This window comes from Chiloscyllium plagiosum, chromosome 12 (assembly GCF_004010195.1).
Source record: "Chiloscyllium plagiosum isolate BGI_BamShark_2017 chromosome 12, ASM401019v2, whole genome shotgun sequence".
In the NCBI taxonomy this organism is placed as follows: Eukaryota; Metazoa; Chordata; class Chondrichthyes; order Orectolobiformes; family Hemiscylliidae; genus Chiloscyllium; species Chiloscyllium plagiosum.
This window is the reverse complement of record NC_057721.1, coordinates 8,708,104-8,724,746: the sequence shown is the minus strand read 5'-3', so window position 1 is coordinate 8,724,746 and position 16,643 is coordinate 8,708,104. Positions and strand designations below refer to the sequence as shown.

Here is a 16,643-nt window from a genome sequence, read left to right as displayed (position 1 = left end):
TTACTTCCTTTTGGATTGTGATTTTTCTGCCTTGAATTGTGTTACATTTCGATTTGCTCCTTGCTCAACTGACATGTTGAGAAGTTCATTTCTCCTGGTTCGTTCAAATGTGTAACACTCAATCTTCTCTTTGGGGGAAACTGTCCGAGTACTTACAAGACGGAACCCTTCTCTTAATAAAGTATCAACAAGTAATCCCAGTACATTGCTGCCATTGATAAGCTTTCTTTGATCAGGCTGAATGGACACATATCTGAAATAAATTATATCATGATTTATTAATTATTGTTGAAGGACTTAATAGTCATTAATCATACATTTATCTATTGAATTCAGAACAAAACTGCTTAAGAAGATGACAAACAGGAAAAGGTGGAGACCATTCAGCCCTTAATGCCCATTCTGCAGTTCAACAAGGTCATGACTGAACATGTACTTCATCAATTCTTTTTATACCATCCTGATATTTTTAATATATAGAAATCTATCAGTCACAGTCTGAAACATTGTCAATTACTGAGTCTCCACAGCCTTCTGAGGCAGAGAAATCCAAAGATTCAGCAATCTCTAATTGTAGACATACCTCCTATTTTCAGACATAAATGGCCTGCCCCTTATCAAGAGTGTATGTTCCGGACCTAAACCAACGAGGAAAAGTATTCATCTTGTACCTAACCTGTCAAGCTCTGTAAGACTATTTTATGTTTGAATGAGATCAGTTCTTAACTCTTGTAGAAAATATGGACCCAGTCTGTTTAATATTTCCTCATATGACAGCCCCTCAATCCCAGAATTTAGTTTGATGAATCTTTGTTACTCTGCCTCCATGGTAAGTGCATCTTTCTTCGCAGAGACCAAAGCTGCACATAATCCTCAATATGTGTTTTCACTAAGGCACTGTATAATTGCATTAAAACATCTTTATTCCATTCCTGAAATTTCTTAAAATAAAGGGCAGTCTAGTTAATTGCTTTCTGTACCTGCATGTTGACTTTCAGTGACTCATGAACAAGGACACCCACGTTCCTTTGAAGTTCAACTCTTCCCAGACTCCCACTTTTTAGGAAAGATTATGTGTTTCCTTTTTTCTCGCCGAAATGAATAATCTCACATTTCTCCACATTGCAATCCATCTGCCAAGTTTTTTGCCCACTCATTTAGCTTCTTCAGAGTATTGAAAGAGATGGCTGTAGGGACAGGAGGTGCATCTGTGTTCACCTTCCAAAATTGTCTTGCATTCCCACAAGAAAAGCTATAAACCTGCCTGTGCTCAAGATCTCATCACAAAGATTTGCATAAGCAGGAAACTAAAAACAATAAGTTTAACGTTCTTGGCAACTCCCAATGATGGAAATTTCAAAAAAGTATTACAATTTAAATTTTTCCTATGTTTTATTTGAATAATGTCCTCTACCTTCGAATTTTTCATAGTTGTGCTGAACTGTAATATTTCAAATGTCACATCTGGCCTTGCTTTGGTGCCCAGCCAATTCAGATGTCTAATTAGGCTTCGCAAGTCCTCTATGTCAGTTTTGGAAGCCACTGCATCTTCTTCTGACTATGACTTTGACCAACAGCAATGAGACCAACCTTTTCCAAATAAGATTGCTGATGCACAGTAACAATCCATTCATTCTGCCTGATTTCCAATCCACTGTATTTAAAACGCCCAGAAACCTGACTTCTGATTTGAATTCTCTTTAAGCCCGTTTCTGGCAATGTTCTAAATTTCATGCTCTTATGACACAAAAAAATAATCCACGTACAGTATAATGATGCCTGAAAGCTGCCCCTTATCATGCCAGTAAAACATGGTAGGGTCATCTTTTAACAACACAATTTTAATAAGACAGACCTTACTGAGATGTACCAAATTCTAGAGGCATCATTTAGGCCATGACCATTTTTTTTTTAAAAAACGCTGTACCCACTGTATTTGGTGCTTTTAGTGGATAAAGAAACACATAACTCTTAATTTGATCTCCCTGCAGAAATGCATCTTCAATATAAATTGGTCTACACTTGCAAGCATTTGTTGCTACCAAAGCCAAAATTAATATTAAAATTGCTTTGTCTGCTGTCAGTTAATCTATTCATATCATTGTCTCCCATCCCTTCTAGTCCCTATTTTTCTGGAAGCAAGTTAATGTCAAATAAAGCAGCAAGGGTCCATGGAATGGATCTTTGGGAGAAAGTGAGGGTGTAGTGATTGTAATGAGGTTAGCCAGGCTGGACATCACAGAATTTGAGTTCCCTAATTGCAGCTGTTAGCCTGGTCCAATCAGGTAGATGTGGCTGACATAAAATGATGAATATCAGGAATATTGAGCCCTGAATACCTGACTCAGTGAAGAGGCAATGCTATTGTCAAAGTCTATTTCATTTGTAAATAAAGGGTAATTGGTGATGGGATGCTGGACTCTGAAGATTTATTTCAGTGGAGATGAGAGTGAAGTACAATCCTAAAGAAACTCACTTGCAGCAGTTTTGAAGTTGGGAGAAAGCATCTTCTTAATCAAGCCTCTGTTTGGGAAGTGTTGACTTATTCGATCCTGCTGTCAAGGCCTGAACTCAGTATTCTTTTTTCTGTGCAATGAACATTTTGGCAGATGAAAAATGACGAATAATTCTGACAGCCTGTGGAGCTTCAGCTTTTTCGGTCATTGGGAGTCTTAACTTTTCTTGAGGCACCAGATAATAAAATGTTTCAAGAATTAATTGACATAGTTAAGGAATATTATGACCCCAGCCTCCTGACATCCTGAGATGCTACTACTCTTATTGCAATTTGAAAACAGGGAGTCTGTATTGGGGTTTTTGACTAGGTTAGGATGACTGGAAGAGACCTGCAAATTTGGTTTAAACCTAAATGAGATACTTAGAAACCATCGAGTATGCAGGATTAATCATGTGACTGCAAAAACACCTACGAGCTGAAGTTCAATTGGACTTAAACCAGATACTACAACTGGCTTTATCAGTGGAAAATGTGGCAAGTGGAATACATGAGTTGCAAGGTATTCAAATGGAAGTGAATACCCTCACCAGTCTCCCTGTGCTTGGGAAACACCGCTCGAGTGCAGGCATCAGCATAGCCTCATTCAGGAAATATCCTGATAAGAGTAACTCGATTGGCCAACCGCAAACAATGGGTCAATTCACCTTTGTGGGGGTTTTAAGCAAACAGTAAACTGTCACTGCCTTTTTTACCCCAACCTGCACCCATAAATGGAGCAGTTTAGAACAACAAATAGGGCTACAGTTCCGGCTCAATGAGGTAGCATGCTAGTGGATATGGTACTGAGAGCTAGTCCAGACCTGAAGCCTGCCTTGTGCTGAAAGAGCTGAATTTAGCTGGGGCAAGGATTGAGATCAGAACAGGCTAAGGGAGAGTAGTGTCCCCCAGGTTCTCGGGTCTATCTAATGTGGAGACCTTGTTTGTGCTTGTTAAGGTTAATGGCAGTGTTGTGATGGAGCCATTTTGCTCTCAGCATCATCCAACATTACCCAACACTAAGGGTAATGACTAGATCATCTGTTTTCAGTGATGTTCCTTGATAGATGTATTTTATCTCGGACTTCAAAAGATCTCCCCTGTTTTCCTGAAAGGTGGTATTGGAGGCCTTGCAGCCCTCCCTCAATATTGTGCTGACCCTGTCGGTGTGGATGTAATTTTCAGCTCCCAGGAGTCTTGACCTATCTTGTTCATAGACAGGGCTGTTACCAATTTAGCTACAGCCGACACTTGAACAGAGGCAGCTGAGGCGTGCCATGTGTGAGAGAGTGATTTCAGAGGAGCCAATTCTGGAACTGCCCGAGGACGACAGCTGAGTGAAGCTTTGCAAGCGGACAGCAAATAGCCACCAACTGGATGAAGTGAATTCCTCTGTGAACAGCCAGTGGTAACAAGGCTACAAATTGAGAAAGAATGAGAAGACCTGAGAAGGTGTCAGTGAGAGTCCCAGTGGTTACTCTCAAGTGCCTTGACGTTGCTAAACAGCATTAGGCTTTTAGTTTTGTTCTGTGCACCAGCTGTTCTCTCGCATGTTAAAAGTGAAGGGCAGCTCACATTTTTCTGTGCACAGGCTGGTGTGTCGCACATTAAAAGACAAGGACAGCTCACCAGGATTAAGTAAGGACTGGATCGGTTACATGGAGCAGGAGCTTGTGCAGATGGTGTTTGGAGTGATCAGAGGGAGGGATTAAGGATTTATACTTCCCCCTTCCCTGGATGGAACATGATCTATTGCAGTCCATGGGTCAGCTTGTGATCGCATTGATTTGGAAAGCAGCCATTGTCATGGTTTGAGAAAGAGGTGGAGCAGAGTGTGGGTTGGAGGTGGAGACAAGTACTTACTGTGTTTACAAAGCAGCTTTGTGTGACCTTGCTAGGTCAGCACTTTTAATTTCTGTTAACCTATGCATAAGTATGAGCTGAGCCCCTGACCCAGAGGCTGTTGCAGAGATCTTTCTTCACTCAGAGATCACACTTCACCCCTTCTGTTTACAGAAATGCCTCAGCTTGTGTTCAGATTGCAGTCTTAGAAAGTGTCTGAGAGGACTGGCATGGTGCCCCAGTGGTTAGCACTGCTGCCTCACAGTGCCAGAGTCCTGGGTTTGATGAGAAAGTGAGGTCTGCAGATGCTGGAGATCAGAGCTGAAAATGTGTTGCTGGAAAAGCGCAGCAGGTCAGGCAGCATCCAGGGAACAGGAGAATCGCGTTTCGGGCATAAGCCCTTCTTCAGGAAACGTCGATTCTCCTATTCCCTGGATGCTGCCTGACCTGCTGCGCTTTTCCAGCAACACATTTTCAGCTCCTGGGTTTGATTCCAGCCTTGAGTGACTTTCTGTGTGGAATTTGCACATTCTCCCCATGTCTGTGAGGGTTTTCTCCAGGTGCTCTGATTTCCTCCCACATGTCCAATGATGTGCAGGTTAGGTGGATTAGCCATGAGAAATGTGGGGTTACAGGAAAAGGGTGGAGTGCTGTTCAGAGGTTGGGTGCAGACTTGATGGGCTGAATGGCCTTTTCTCACACTGTTGGGATTGTATGATTCTATGAACCAGAGCATAAGATTTTTGTGATGTTGACACTGTCACATTGTTTGAAGAGAGAATGACTTGCATTTGTCTAGCACTTTCTGCAATCTCAGGTCATTACATTCCATAGCCAGTGAGATACTTTCTGAAGCATACACTCTGTTGTAAGGTACAAAATGCAGCAGCCCATATGGATACAGCAAATAAGTTTGAGACAGTCTCTTTGAGGAGTTTTGAGAAGTAGAAAAATTCACCAGGGGAAGAAGTTTGATTTTAGAATTTGTGCCTTGGAATCTTTTCTAGTACCTTGGTTTAAAATTTCAGCCAAAAGCTGGCACCTCCTACAGTGCAGCATGTAGCTCGCAGGTATGTTCTCATCTCTGACCTGCTGCCTACTTCCAAATGACACACTGCAAGACTTCTAAGAGAGTGATATTGATAGTCTTGTGATCCAACAATAGTGGCAAGTTGAATAATGTTTCACCTAACTTTGTGCATCGTAGTCATTGAATACTCCAGTGCACCTGCAATGACAGACAACACATTCTGGTCTGGCAGTTCAATAATTTCTTCAATGCACGGTGCTGGAAGAGAGCCTCCGATCATGGAGAAAGGGGTGGAAAATAGGGAGCTACCCCGGTCATTCTCTCATCAGCCAGTCAATATTCTGTCAATTTCCAGACAATGAGTTGGCAGAGACAGAGAGATTGAATACAATTTTTTTAAGAAAGATAATCACTTGTTCATGGTCCTTGACAGGATGCTTTTAACAATTTTTTAAACTAATAGATTTAACTAATAAAGATAAGCAAGGATATTGCTGTAGTGCAGTACTGAGGGAGTGCTGCACTGATAGAGATACAAGGTTCTTCAGTGGGATGTTCAGCTGACACCATGCCTGCTCTTTCAAGTTGGCCTGCAAAATGTGAAGCGAGAGGCTGTCTCAATGTCTAAAACTGAACCCTCAAGGGAAAGCTGGGTTTCCCCCACTTCATCTCACAGTTGGGAAAGACACTGCTTCCAGTTTGTGGAAGGGTGAGGCGGAGCCCTCTGGAAGAAGTAAACACATCGAGGGAGCACTCAGAAAGACAGGACACGAGGAAGCTCAGAGGAAGAGAAGGATCATGCGATGCTTGTCCACAAATCCCTGAAGGACAGGTTAATAGGGTGCTTAGGAAAACAGATGGAGCCTTTATTAGTCAATGCGTAGATTATACGAACAAGCTGTGCAGAATTTTGGTTAGGCCACAGCTAGAGTATTGTGTGCAGATCTGGCCCCCACACTATAGGAAGGATTTGATTGTATGCAGTGGGTGCAAAGGAGCTTCACCAGGATGTTGCCAGAGTGGAGCCTTTCAACGATGAAGAGAGGCTGGATAAGCTCAGGTTGTTTTCCTTGGAGCAGGGAAGGTTGGAGGTGAACCTGATAGATGTGTATAAGATTACAAGGAGCGGGTGAATAGAAAGCAGCTGTTACTCTTAGTTGAAGGGTCAGCAACAAGGGGCAATGATTATAAAGTGAACAGCAGGAGGTTTAGAGGGTATTTCAGGAGAAGAAATTTCACCCAGAGGGTGGTATGAATCTGGAATGTACTACCCAAGAGGGAAATTGAGTACTTGGATGGGCACTTGACCAGGGGAGCAACTTGGGTTTTAGAATTAATGCCTTGGAATCTTGTATAGTAGCTTGGTTTAAAATTTCACCCAAAATCTGGCACCTCCTACAGTGCAGCACATCAGCTTGGAGATAGCTCCCCCTAGAAAAGACTGTCTCAAGGTTATTTGCTGTACATGTATGAGCTGCTGCATATTGTACCTTACAACAGAGTCCATGCTTCAGAAAGTATCTCATTGGCAATGGAATATAACAGTCTGAGATTGCAGAGGGTGCTAGACATATGCAAGTCATTCTCTCTTCAAACAATGGGATAGTGTCATAATATTCAAGACTGAGGGAAACAAGTGTCGATTTAGTGTAGTTTTGGAGGTATAGACTCAATGGTACAAAGGGACTCTTCTATACTGTGCAATTCTAAATGCAAAGAAATTCTCCCAACATCATTAAGAGACTACCCCTGCCCTCTTAAAAAAATTCAAAGACTGCCTCCACTGCTTCTTGAGGAAGAGAGTTTCAAAGATTTGTAATCCCCTCCTAAACGAAATTCTCCTGGTCTCTGTCCTAATTGGGCAAACTGCTGATTATTAAATAATGATTGCTCAGTGTCCCATCAAAGAGAATGCCCTCTCCACATCTACCCCATCAAGGTGACTCTTATACTTCAAAACTCCAGCCAACATAAGCCTAAGAGCCTCAACAATTTCTTGTAAGACAGCCATCCAGCTCAGGCATTAGCCTGCTAGAGCTTATCAGAACGGCCTCTGACATCTTCCTCAAGTAAGTTGACCAAGCCTGAATAACTGAAGCATAACCTCCTAACTTTTATACTCATTGCCCCTCTGATAAACCATGTATTCCTTCAGCTTTCCCAGTTACTTACATTTCCAGCCTTTTGTGATTCACGCACAAGGACCAAAATTGGAGGTATAGTGGACACCTTAGAGCACAACGGGATCTTGATCAGATGGGCTAATGGGCCAAGGAGTGGCAGATGGAGTTGAATTTAGATAAATGTGAGGTGCTGCATTTTGGAAAGGCCAAATCAGGGCAAGACTTGTACACTTAATGGTAAGGTCCTAGTGAGTGTTGCTGAACAAGGAGAACTTGAAGTGCAGGTTCATAGTTCCTTGCAAGTAGAGTCATAGGTAGATAGGATAGTGAAGGGGGAGTTTGGTATGCTTTCCCTTATTGGTCAGTGCATTGACTATAGGAGTTGGGAGATCATGTTGAGGCTGTACAGGACATTGGTTGGGCCACTTTTGGAATATTGCGTTCAATTCTGGTCTCCCTGGTATAAAACTTGAAAGTGTTCAGAAAAGATTTACAAAGATGTCACCAGAGTTGGAGGGTTTGAACTACAGGGAAAGGCTGAATAGGCTGGGGCTATTTTCCCTGGAGTATCGAAGGCTAAGGGAGGACCTTATAGAAGTTTATAAATCATGAGGAGAATGGATAGGGTGAATAGCTAATAAAGTCTTTTCCTCAGTGTAGGGGAGTCCAAAACTAGAGGTCATAGGTTTAAGGTGAAAGGGGAAAGTTTTAAAAGGGACCTAAAGGACAACTCTTTCATGCAGAGGGTGGGACAGCGAAGAAGGTTACCTCAGAGTATAATGGGATTTTGATCAGAGGGCTAATGGGCTGAGGACTGGCAGATGGAGTTTAGTTTAGATAACTTTGAGGTGCTGCACTTTGGAAAGGCAAATCAGGGCAGGACATATACACTTAATGGTAAGGTCCTGGGGAGTATTGCTGAACAAAGGCACGCTGGGATGCAGGTTCATAGCTCCTTGAAAGTGGAGTCGTGGGTAGGATAGTGAAGAAGGCGTTTGGTATGCTTTCCTTTGTTGGTCAGAGTATTGAGTACGGGAGTTGGGAGGTCATGTTGTGGCTGTACAGGACATTGGTTAGGCCCTTTTTGGAATATTGCGTGCAATTCTGGTCTCCTTCCTATAGGAAGGGTGTTGTGAAGCTTGAAAGGGTTCAGAAAAGATTTACAAGGATGTTGCCAGGATTGGAGGATCTGAGCTACAGGGAGAGACTAAATAGGGTGGGGCTATTTTCTTTCAAGTGTTGGAGAGGAGAAAGATTTTAAAGGGACATAATGAGCAACTTTTTCATGCAGTGGGTGATGCGTGTATGCAATGAACTGCCAGAGGAAGTGGTGGAGGCTGGTACAATTACAACATTTAAAAGGCATCTGGATGGGTGTATGAATAGGAAGGGTTTAGAGGGATATGGGCCAGGTGCTGGCAAATGGGATTATATTAATGTAGGAAACGAGTTGGACCGAAGGGTCTGTTTCCATGCTATACATCTCTATGGTGCCCAGATCCTTCTGACTGTCAGAGATCTGCATTTTCTCCCCATTTGGATCATTTATTTTATTCCTTCTATGAAAATTAACAATTCTACACTTTCCGATATTATATTCCATTTGTCGCATCTTTGTCCACTCACTTAATACAAGTCGGTCCTCGTATAATGCGCATTTCTTCAGCGGGAATTGGCTTATATGTGAATGAAGAATTTCAGCCATTATTTGTAGAATGCAAGCTTTCCTTACCTGTATTGACTATAATGTGTTTCCGACCCCATTTGTTTAAATGGCGTGGCTATGGTGCAATTTTCTTATAACTCGAGGTTGCACAAGAACGGAACAATCACATTATATCAGAACCGACTGTATATCATCCTTATGTCATCACCACAGCTTACTTCCCTATCTATCTTTGCATCATAAGCAGATTTACTAGCCAAACTTTTGGTCCCTTCATCCAAATAATTTATATAAACTGGAAACAGTTGAGGTTCCAGCACAGACCCCCGTGGCACACCTTTTGTTACCTCATTCCAATCAGAAGATGACCCACGCCAATATACTGCCCTTGAAATGTAAACTGTGTGATGTCTCTTAATTTGTGAACATTCTTTATTGCAAGTTTAGGTTTTGTGGTTTCTGAACTAGTAACTGGTAAGTTTTCTTTGTGCTGAATGTGGATAATTAACTTGGAAATGTTTCTGCAGCCATAGTGATTTCTTGTAAATCGACTTTTGAGACCTGGCTTTAGAGTAACAGGGTTTCTATGTGTTACTAATGGACTTGTAATTATTCTTGATTGTTTTGTGGTTCGGTAAGATAAATAATGGGGTCTCAAGGTTTGTTAGAGTCTTCAGAAATGTCTTTCTAACCCTAAGGTATACTGCAAAGCTTAGACAAGGTGAATTTTTACTTTAACGTTTGGGCATTCTTTGGATTAGGACAAGTGTATGGAGCAGTGCTCCTGAGAAGGGAAAACTATTGAAAGACTAGATTTTCTTGTAATGAGAAGTAACTGTTAGTCCAAGACCAGAATCGTTGGGATAAAATGCTGAAAAGGTTACTTAAAGCAGATCACGTTTAAGCAGATGTATAATCACTCCAGCGAGAAGCTATCTATAGTTCTAGTCTAAAAGTTGAAGTCACAGGTGACTTAAATCTCAATAAGGTGACAGATGTAACAATTCTGATGCGAGTATTGTATGAGTGGTGCTTCAGTGTACTGTTCCAGGAGTGTATTTTGGGTACAGTACAAAAGCTGTTTTGTTTTAATTTATGAAAGAGCACTTTGAGATTAATGAGATTATACTTTTCCGCTGCAATCAAAATCTTTGAATCTGTATTATAATTAGATGGTTTGGTTTATTGTTCTTCACCTTCGTTTCTCTTGTTCATAAACTTCTGTTTTATTGTTAACAATATCTGCAGCATTACATGCTTAAGCATTACATGCTTTGTTAAAACCAAAACAAATTAATATATGATCTATCAAGCCAGGTTCCTGCCTTGGATCTGACATGTCCAGAACTAACATTAGCTGGGATCCACCATGAGCTTTTATTATCTGTAATAACCTTTGGATGTAGCAGATTTCGGATGCAATGATACACGAAGGTCCCATCTGCCCTCTCTGGTGGATGTCATTCTCCAACTCAAAAGGGGGACTGTTAACAGAGCAGTTTTTAATTATTCATTATAGATGTGGGCATTGCTAGCTGTGTCTGCATTTATTGCTCATCTCTAGTTGCCCTTGAAGAGGTAGAGAATAGCTGCAGTCCTTGTGCGGTAGGTAGACCCACAATAATGCTACGGAAGGAGCTCCAGGATTTTGACTCAGAGACACAGCAATATATTTGCAAGTCAGGATTGTGATTGGTTAGAGGAGAATTTAAGAGTAGTAGTGTTCCCATGTGTCTGCTGCCCTTGACCTTCTGAAAAAACATGGTGATCTGTTGGAAGGCAGTATCTAAGAAATCTTGGTGATTTTCTGTAGTGCATCTTGAAGATGGTAACATTGCTACTGTTGAGCATTAGTCACAGAAGGAGTGGACTTTTGCAGATGTAGTGCCAATTAAGCATGTTGGATAATATTAAGCTTCTAAAGTGTTATTGCAGCTGCATTCATCCAGGGAAATGAAAAGTATTCCCTCATACTCCTTGTGCCTCTTAGATGGCAAATAGGCTATGGGAAGTCAGAAGGTGAGTTACTGTCTGCAGGATTCCTAGACTCTGATCTGCTCCTGTAGACTCTATACTTACATGGTTAGTGCCATTCCATTTCTCAACAAACTCCTGGTCCCATCCTTATGACTTTGAAACAACTAATCTCTCAATCACAGCACAGAAGACCCATCATGTCTGCACATATGGCTCAGCATGCCACCTCAGGCAGTTCAAATAAACCATATGTCAATGTTCTATGTTATCCCCATTCCTTTGCACAGTATTTTTATCCAAATAGTCGTCTAGTATCTTGTTGATTGCCTCAGTTGAACCTGCTGCATCACACTTCCAGACAATAGGTTCTATACCCTAACTAAATTAAAAATGTTTCTTTTTCTCATGTTCCCTTCTTTAGAAAATTGCCTTAAAGCTATCCTTTTCATTTTTGTTTGGTTTACAATTGGGAACAATTTCTCCCTATCTATTTTATACAGCCCTCCAAAGATGATTGTGAACATGAGTATCCTTTAGTTGGAAGGAACCTTATAAGGAACTGACATCATCCTCACCAGTGTGTCTGCCACAGATACATCTGACCATGACAGAATTTGTCAAAGTGCCCGCAACACGTCCTTTCAGAGAAGAAGCTCCACCCTCATACTGAGAATATTTTACACCATGGTGTGTGGCAGTATCCATGTTGTAAAGTATCTGGTCAATTATGATCCCCAGTGATGATAATGCTATTGCATGTTAAGAGATTATGGTTAGACTCCCTTTTGTTACAGATGGCCATATGTGTGTTGTAAATGGTGGGAGACACTATGTTTATGTCGAATCTGTGCAGAGCATCCCAAACTGTAGTGCAGCTAAATTATTACTTTTGAAACACTCTTGGTATGACAAGTTAACCTATAGAAGAGGAAGTCACCTCCCTGAACCTATGAATTAAAACTGGTTTAACATTTTATGCCAATTAGCGTGAAGAAGCTCAAAAGACAAAGCATAAGATAGCAAAACTATGAATTTTAGTTTTGATGTGTACTCAAAATTAGCTTGCATAAGTTTGTACATAACAGTTTAATTGCATTGAACTGAAATCCAGAAGTAAAATGATATGCATTTATATGGCACATCTCGTGTAGATAAAAACTGGATCAGTTAGCTGACACCTCATGAGATACTATATTTGATGTAGGGGATGGGCAAATAAAAACAATGGAGAATTTCTTTGTCCATTTGTATTATATTATCACTGAATTTGATCACATACAAAACTAACAGAAATGGACCTAATTGCTATTGAAACCAATTGGAAGTAGATTTGAACATTCTTAAGCTTTCATTAATATAGTGTGGCCGACAACAAGGTAGCTAAAGCTATATACACTATATACACCAAATATTATTGTCATGCATTCCTCGAAATCAAGACTCAACCCGGAACCAAAGGCACAAAAGAAATTTGCCAATGAATTGCTAACTTATAATTCTACAACTTTAACTTCAAAAAATTCCCATACATATGCAAGAGGATACAGAAAGAGACAAGAAACAAATATTTCAGGTGGGAAGGAACAATCAAGACAGTGAAGCACAGTTCTTGCACCACTCTGGATTACAGGCACTGATTAGTTGTTTTCTTCCGATTCCTTTGGATTCTGATGAGGACACGAGGTTGTGCACACACTGATTCCCAATCTTTAATTTACTAAAAGTCTCTAAAGATGGTTTCCCCTTTTCGTTTCAAGAAGGGAATTTGCAGAGTGGCCAGCTGTTCAGTACTTTATTGTATTTCTCCACTCACAGAAGGTGTAAAGATGGGTTTACCCTTTCACAAGCTGAATGTTTAAGTTCTGTTTTTATTCACTAGGGTGCATGAGCGTAGCTGGCTGGTCTAGCTTTTATTGCCCTCCTCTTGTTGCCCTTGAGAAGGTAGTGGTGAGTTGCCTTCTTGAACTGCTGCAGTCCACGTAGGTAGACCCACAATGCTGCCCTGAAGACACACTCATGGAGCCGAGGTGCCTAGCATATTCCGCCACTGTTTGAATACGGCAAGCTTGTTGACAGAGCGCAAAATCAATACCAGTAGCTATTGTTTTAAAAAAATTGTAACATCCTCTACAGTCCCTTGGTTTAAAGTCACATCTTTCCCTATTGTTCAGAGCACAGTCTAAGCAATTAAAGTGGTCTTTATCAGATCTAGTTATCCATATTTGGGTAAGTCCGCATTGCGTTTTGCTGGAGGTAACCCTCAAACATAACCGTCAAACATAAATTTCAAAATTAAAAATCAGATGCACAGCTGGTTTCTTAGGAACAATAACTAAATTCGTCTATGAAATGTTACACCTGCCCCGTACTATTTTAAGCAAATTTTCCGAAGTGCCCTGGCCAACATATTGAACGCTCCATCAATGTCAGTTTTCAAATTCAAGTCTTATGGGCTGGTGTGGCACAGTGGTAGTGTCCCTTTATCTGAAGGTCCGGGTTCAAGTTCTACCTGTTCCAGGGGTGTGCAATTACATGTCTGAACTGGTTGATTAAAAAAAATGATAACTAGTACCATTACCACTATTCTTTTCGTGACAACTTGCTACGTAAAGAAATACAAACATAGGTACTTCCTGTAAACATTAACTCATTTCAAAATAACTTAATTGGGGGTAAATTGCTTTGGGATTAAATGAGGTAGTGAAAGATATGATCAGGTGTTCTTTCCTGCGTGATCTGAAATATTGGAAGAGGGTGTTTGGGGAAATGGGCTTTACCTTGTCGAGAACTCGTCCCCAGCCGAATAGTCGGTTCCACATTGGAAAACCAGATCGTGGTGGGAAGGTCTCTGCAATGGAATCGAAACCAAGGATCTGTGAGCTGAGAAGGAGGGGTTCCAGTTCTGACTGGGTTGCTCAGCAGACACTGTAATGCGACCGGCTAATGTTTCAATTGTACTGTTGCAAGAACAGAAGACTCGGAAATAAGAGTAGGTTTCCTGGAGGGAGAACCTCACCTCCAGAATCTCAAGCCTCTGCTTCAGCCGATCCTGGTTGATGAGATCAATCAGGGAGGGCAGGTCGTAGAAATCTGCCTCCCTCACCAGCCTGTCATGATCCGAGAATCCGGGAGGAAGAATGAGCTGGCGGGTCCGCAGGAAGTCCAGGATGTATCGAAATAAACTACCGTCCCTGTCTACGAAAAGATGTCCGTTGACCACTCGGAAGTCAGGGTCGCCTCCTTCCAGCACGCGTGCCAATTTCGAGTCCTGATATCTCTTAAGCGTGGCAGCAAAGGTAGTGAACTTCATGCCACCAACGCTCAGAAAGACTACCTCTCCTTTACTCATTGTTGTGGCTTTTTGGCTATTTCAACCCTATTCCCGATGGCCCTATTTCTCCCTCCTGAGTGCACGGTTTTGACACCCCAGCACCGAAAGCCACAATCTTCGTGACTGGATTCGTTTCCAAGCAACTCGACTGTACACATACCCGGCAATGGTGTCCAGGAAATGTTACTGCGAGGTATCCCAACAAACAGGAACAATGAAGGGTCATAGGGGACTCGAAACGTTAACTCTGTTTCCCTCGCCACACCTGCTGAGTTTCTCCAGTATTCTCTTTTCATATCAACTAATATCACCTCTCCTCGGCTTTCATGATTGATTTGTTTAAGTGAGATGTGACATACCCAACCCTTACAAAACTGTGTTCTTCAGCAATAGATTTTATAGCTAGGAGAATACAAAGATTAGGATATCAACCAGGGAAAAGTTCAATGACTGGACAACAGTTTTTTTTCTTGTGTATTTTTGATTAATTGAAAATCACACACCAGGTTATAGTCCAACAGGTTTATTTGAAATCACAAGCTTTCAAAGCAATGTTCCTTCCTCAGTTGCAGTGAGAGAGGGCACATCAACACATAGTTTAGAGGAAGGGAGATCAAAGCCAAGGGTGTGTTTCTGGAAAAGCACAGCAGGTCAGGCAGCATTCGAGGAGCAGGAGAATCGATGTTTCATGCCAGAGCTCCTCATTCCTGATGAAGGGCTCTAGCCCAAAAGGTCAATTCTCCTGCTCCTAGGATGCTGCCTGACCTGCTGTACTTTTCCAGCAACACACTCTGACTCTGATCTGTAGACCTCACTTTCTTCCAGAGAAATCAAAGCATCATACAACTGGTGTAAGTGGAGTAAACAAACCAAAAATGGTTGATTGAGACCTCTGTTAGAAAGGATTGACTAAGATGCAAATTCAGGATCTGTTTGAAGTCACTGCCCGAGGTGGTTTTATCAGTGTCTGCCTACCTTTCCAAACTTCAATCAGGCAGAGATACAAAAGGTGACATCTCAGGTCAGACACTGAATTGTAGGTTTGAGGCCTTTTTCAGAATCTGTCTCCAAGTTTTACATCAGGCTGGTCTTGTTCCAAAAGCAGGAATTTATAAAATGCCACACTGACCGACTGTGACTACAAATTGTGTGTTTTTTGAACAAAATGCAATGTATCTGCAAATAAACTACATCTTAGATGAAATGATTCACCCCATAGATTTATGTATGTGTGTATGCACTTGAGAGAGAGTATGAGAGAGTGTGTGTGTGAGAGAGAATGTGAACACGTGTGGGTGAGAGTATGTGAGAGAGAAGGCCTGTGTGAGTCTGTGTGTTTGTGTGAGAGTGTGTGTATGAGAGAGAGTCTGTGTGAGAGAAAGGGCCTGTGTGAGTCTGTGTTTGTGTGAGTGTGTGCATGTGTGAAAGAGTGTGTGAGAGAGTATATGAGTGTGAGAGAGTATGTGTTTGAGAGAGTGTGCAAATGTGTGTGACTGTCTGTGCATGAGAGAGGGCCTGTGTGCACCTGTGGGTGTGTGTGAGTTTGTGTCTGTGTGAGAGTGTGTGTGTGTGAGAGACAGAGTGTAATAAGTAACTCTGAACTGTACAAACTAATGTAGACAGGTTATTTCAATTTATGAGGCTGTCAAAACAGGACAGTAACAAAGATTTTACACATACAGAACAGTGTTGTGGGGACACCTGCAGCGTGACATGAACCCAGGATCATGGTTGAGGCCATCTTCATGGGTATGGAACTTGGCTATCAATCTCTGCTCAGTGATTCTGTGTTGTTGTGAATCTCAAAGTCTGCCTTGGAGAATGCTTGCCCAAAGATCAGAGGCTGAATGCCCTTGACTGCTGAAGTGTTCCCCGACTGGGAGTGAACACTCTTGTCTAGAGATTGCCACCTCTCTTTCTCTCTCGTGTAAGATCTTGTGTTTGATTTTTACCTTTTGTGCCAAGGGGTGTTTATAGGGATTGTTGCAAACATTTGGAACAACATAATTAAGTTGGTGGAATCTGTTGGGTTTTCGGATAGGTTATTCTGTATTTGCTGGAAATGCCATCAGAATCTTGAGATGGCTAAAATTCAATTGAAAATGAAGCAGCTTGAGTATGAGGCAAAAGACAAGGAAAGGACAACAGAAATGAAACAGTTTGAATTATGATTAAAAGCA

The 16,643-nt window shown here is 41.6% G+C and overlaps 1 protein-coding gene across 1 annotated transcript; it reads right to left on the bottom strand.

Annotated features, from left to right (window-relative positions):
• Positions 1-14,535, bottom strand: LOC122555484 (putative potassium channel regulatory protein). Its single transcript, XM_043701510.1, has 2 exons — positions 13,910-14,535; positions 1-253 (listed from the first exon to the last, which is right to left on the bottom strand). Exons 1-2 carry the CDS (start codon positions 14,479-14,481, stop codon positions 1-3), a joined length of 825 nt encoding a protein of 274 aa, XP_043557445.1. The 5' UTR covers positions 14,482-14,535.
• Between the last annotated feature and the right edge of the window lie 2,108 nt (positions 14,536-16,643).

Coding starts and splice junctions, on each gene's coding strand:
- LOC122555484 (XM_043701510.1), bottom strand. CDS start 14,481: ATGAGTAAAGGAGAGGTAGTCTTTCTGAGCGTTGGTGGCATGAAGTTC. Junction 254..13,909: donor GGGGACGAGTTCTCGACAAG/GTAAAGCCCATT, acceptor AATTTATTTCAG/ATATGTGTCCATTCAGCCTG.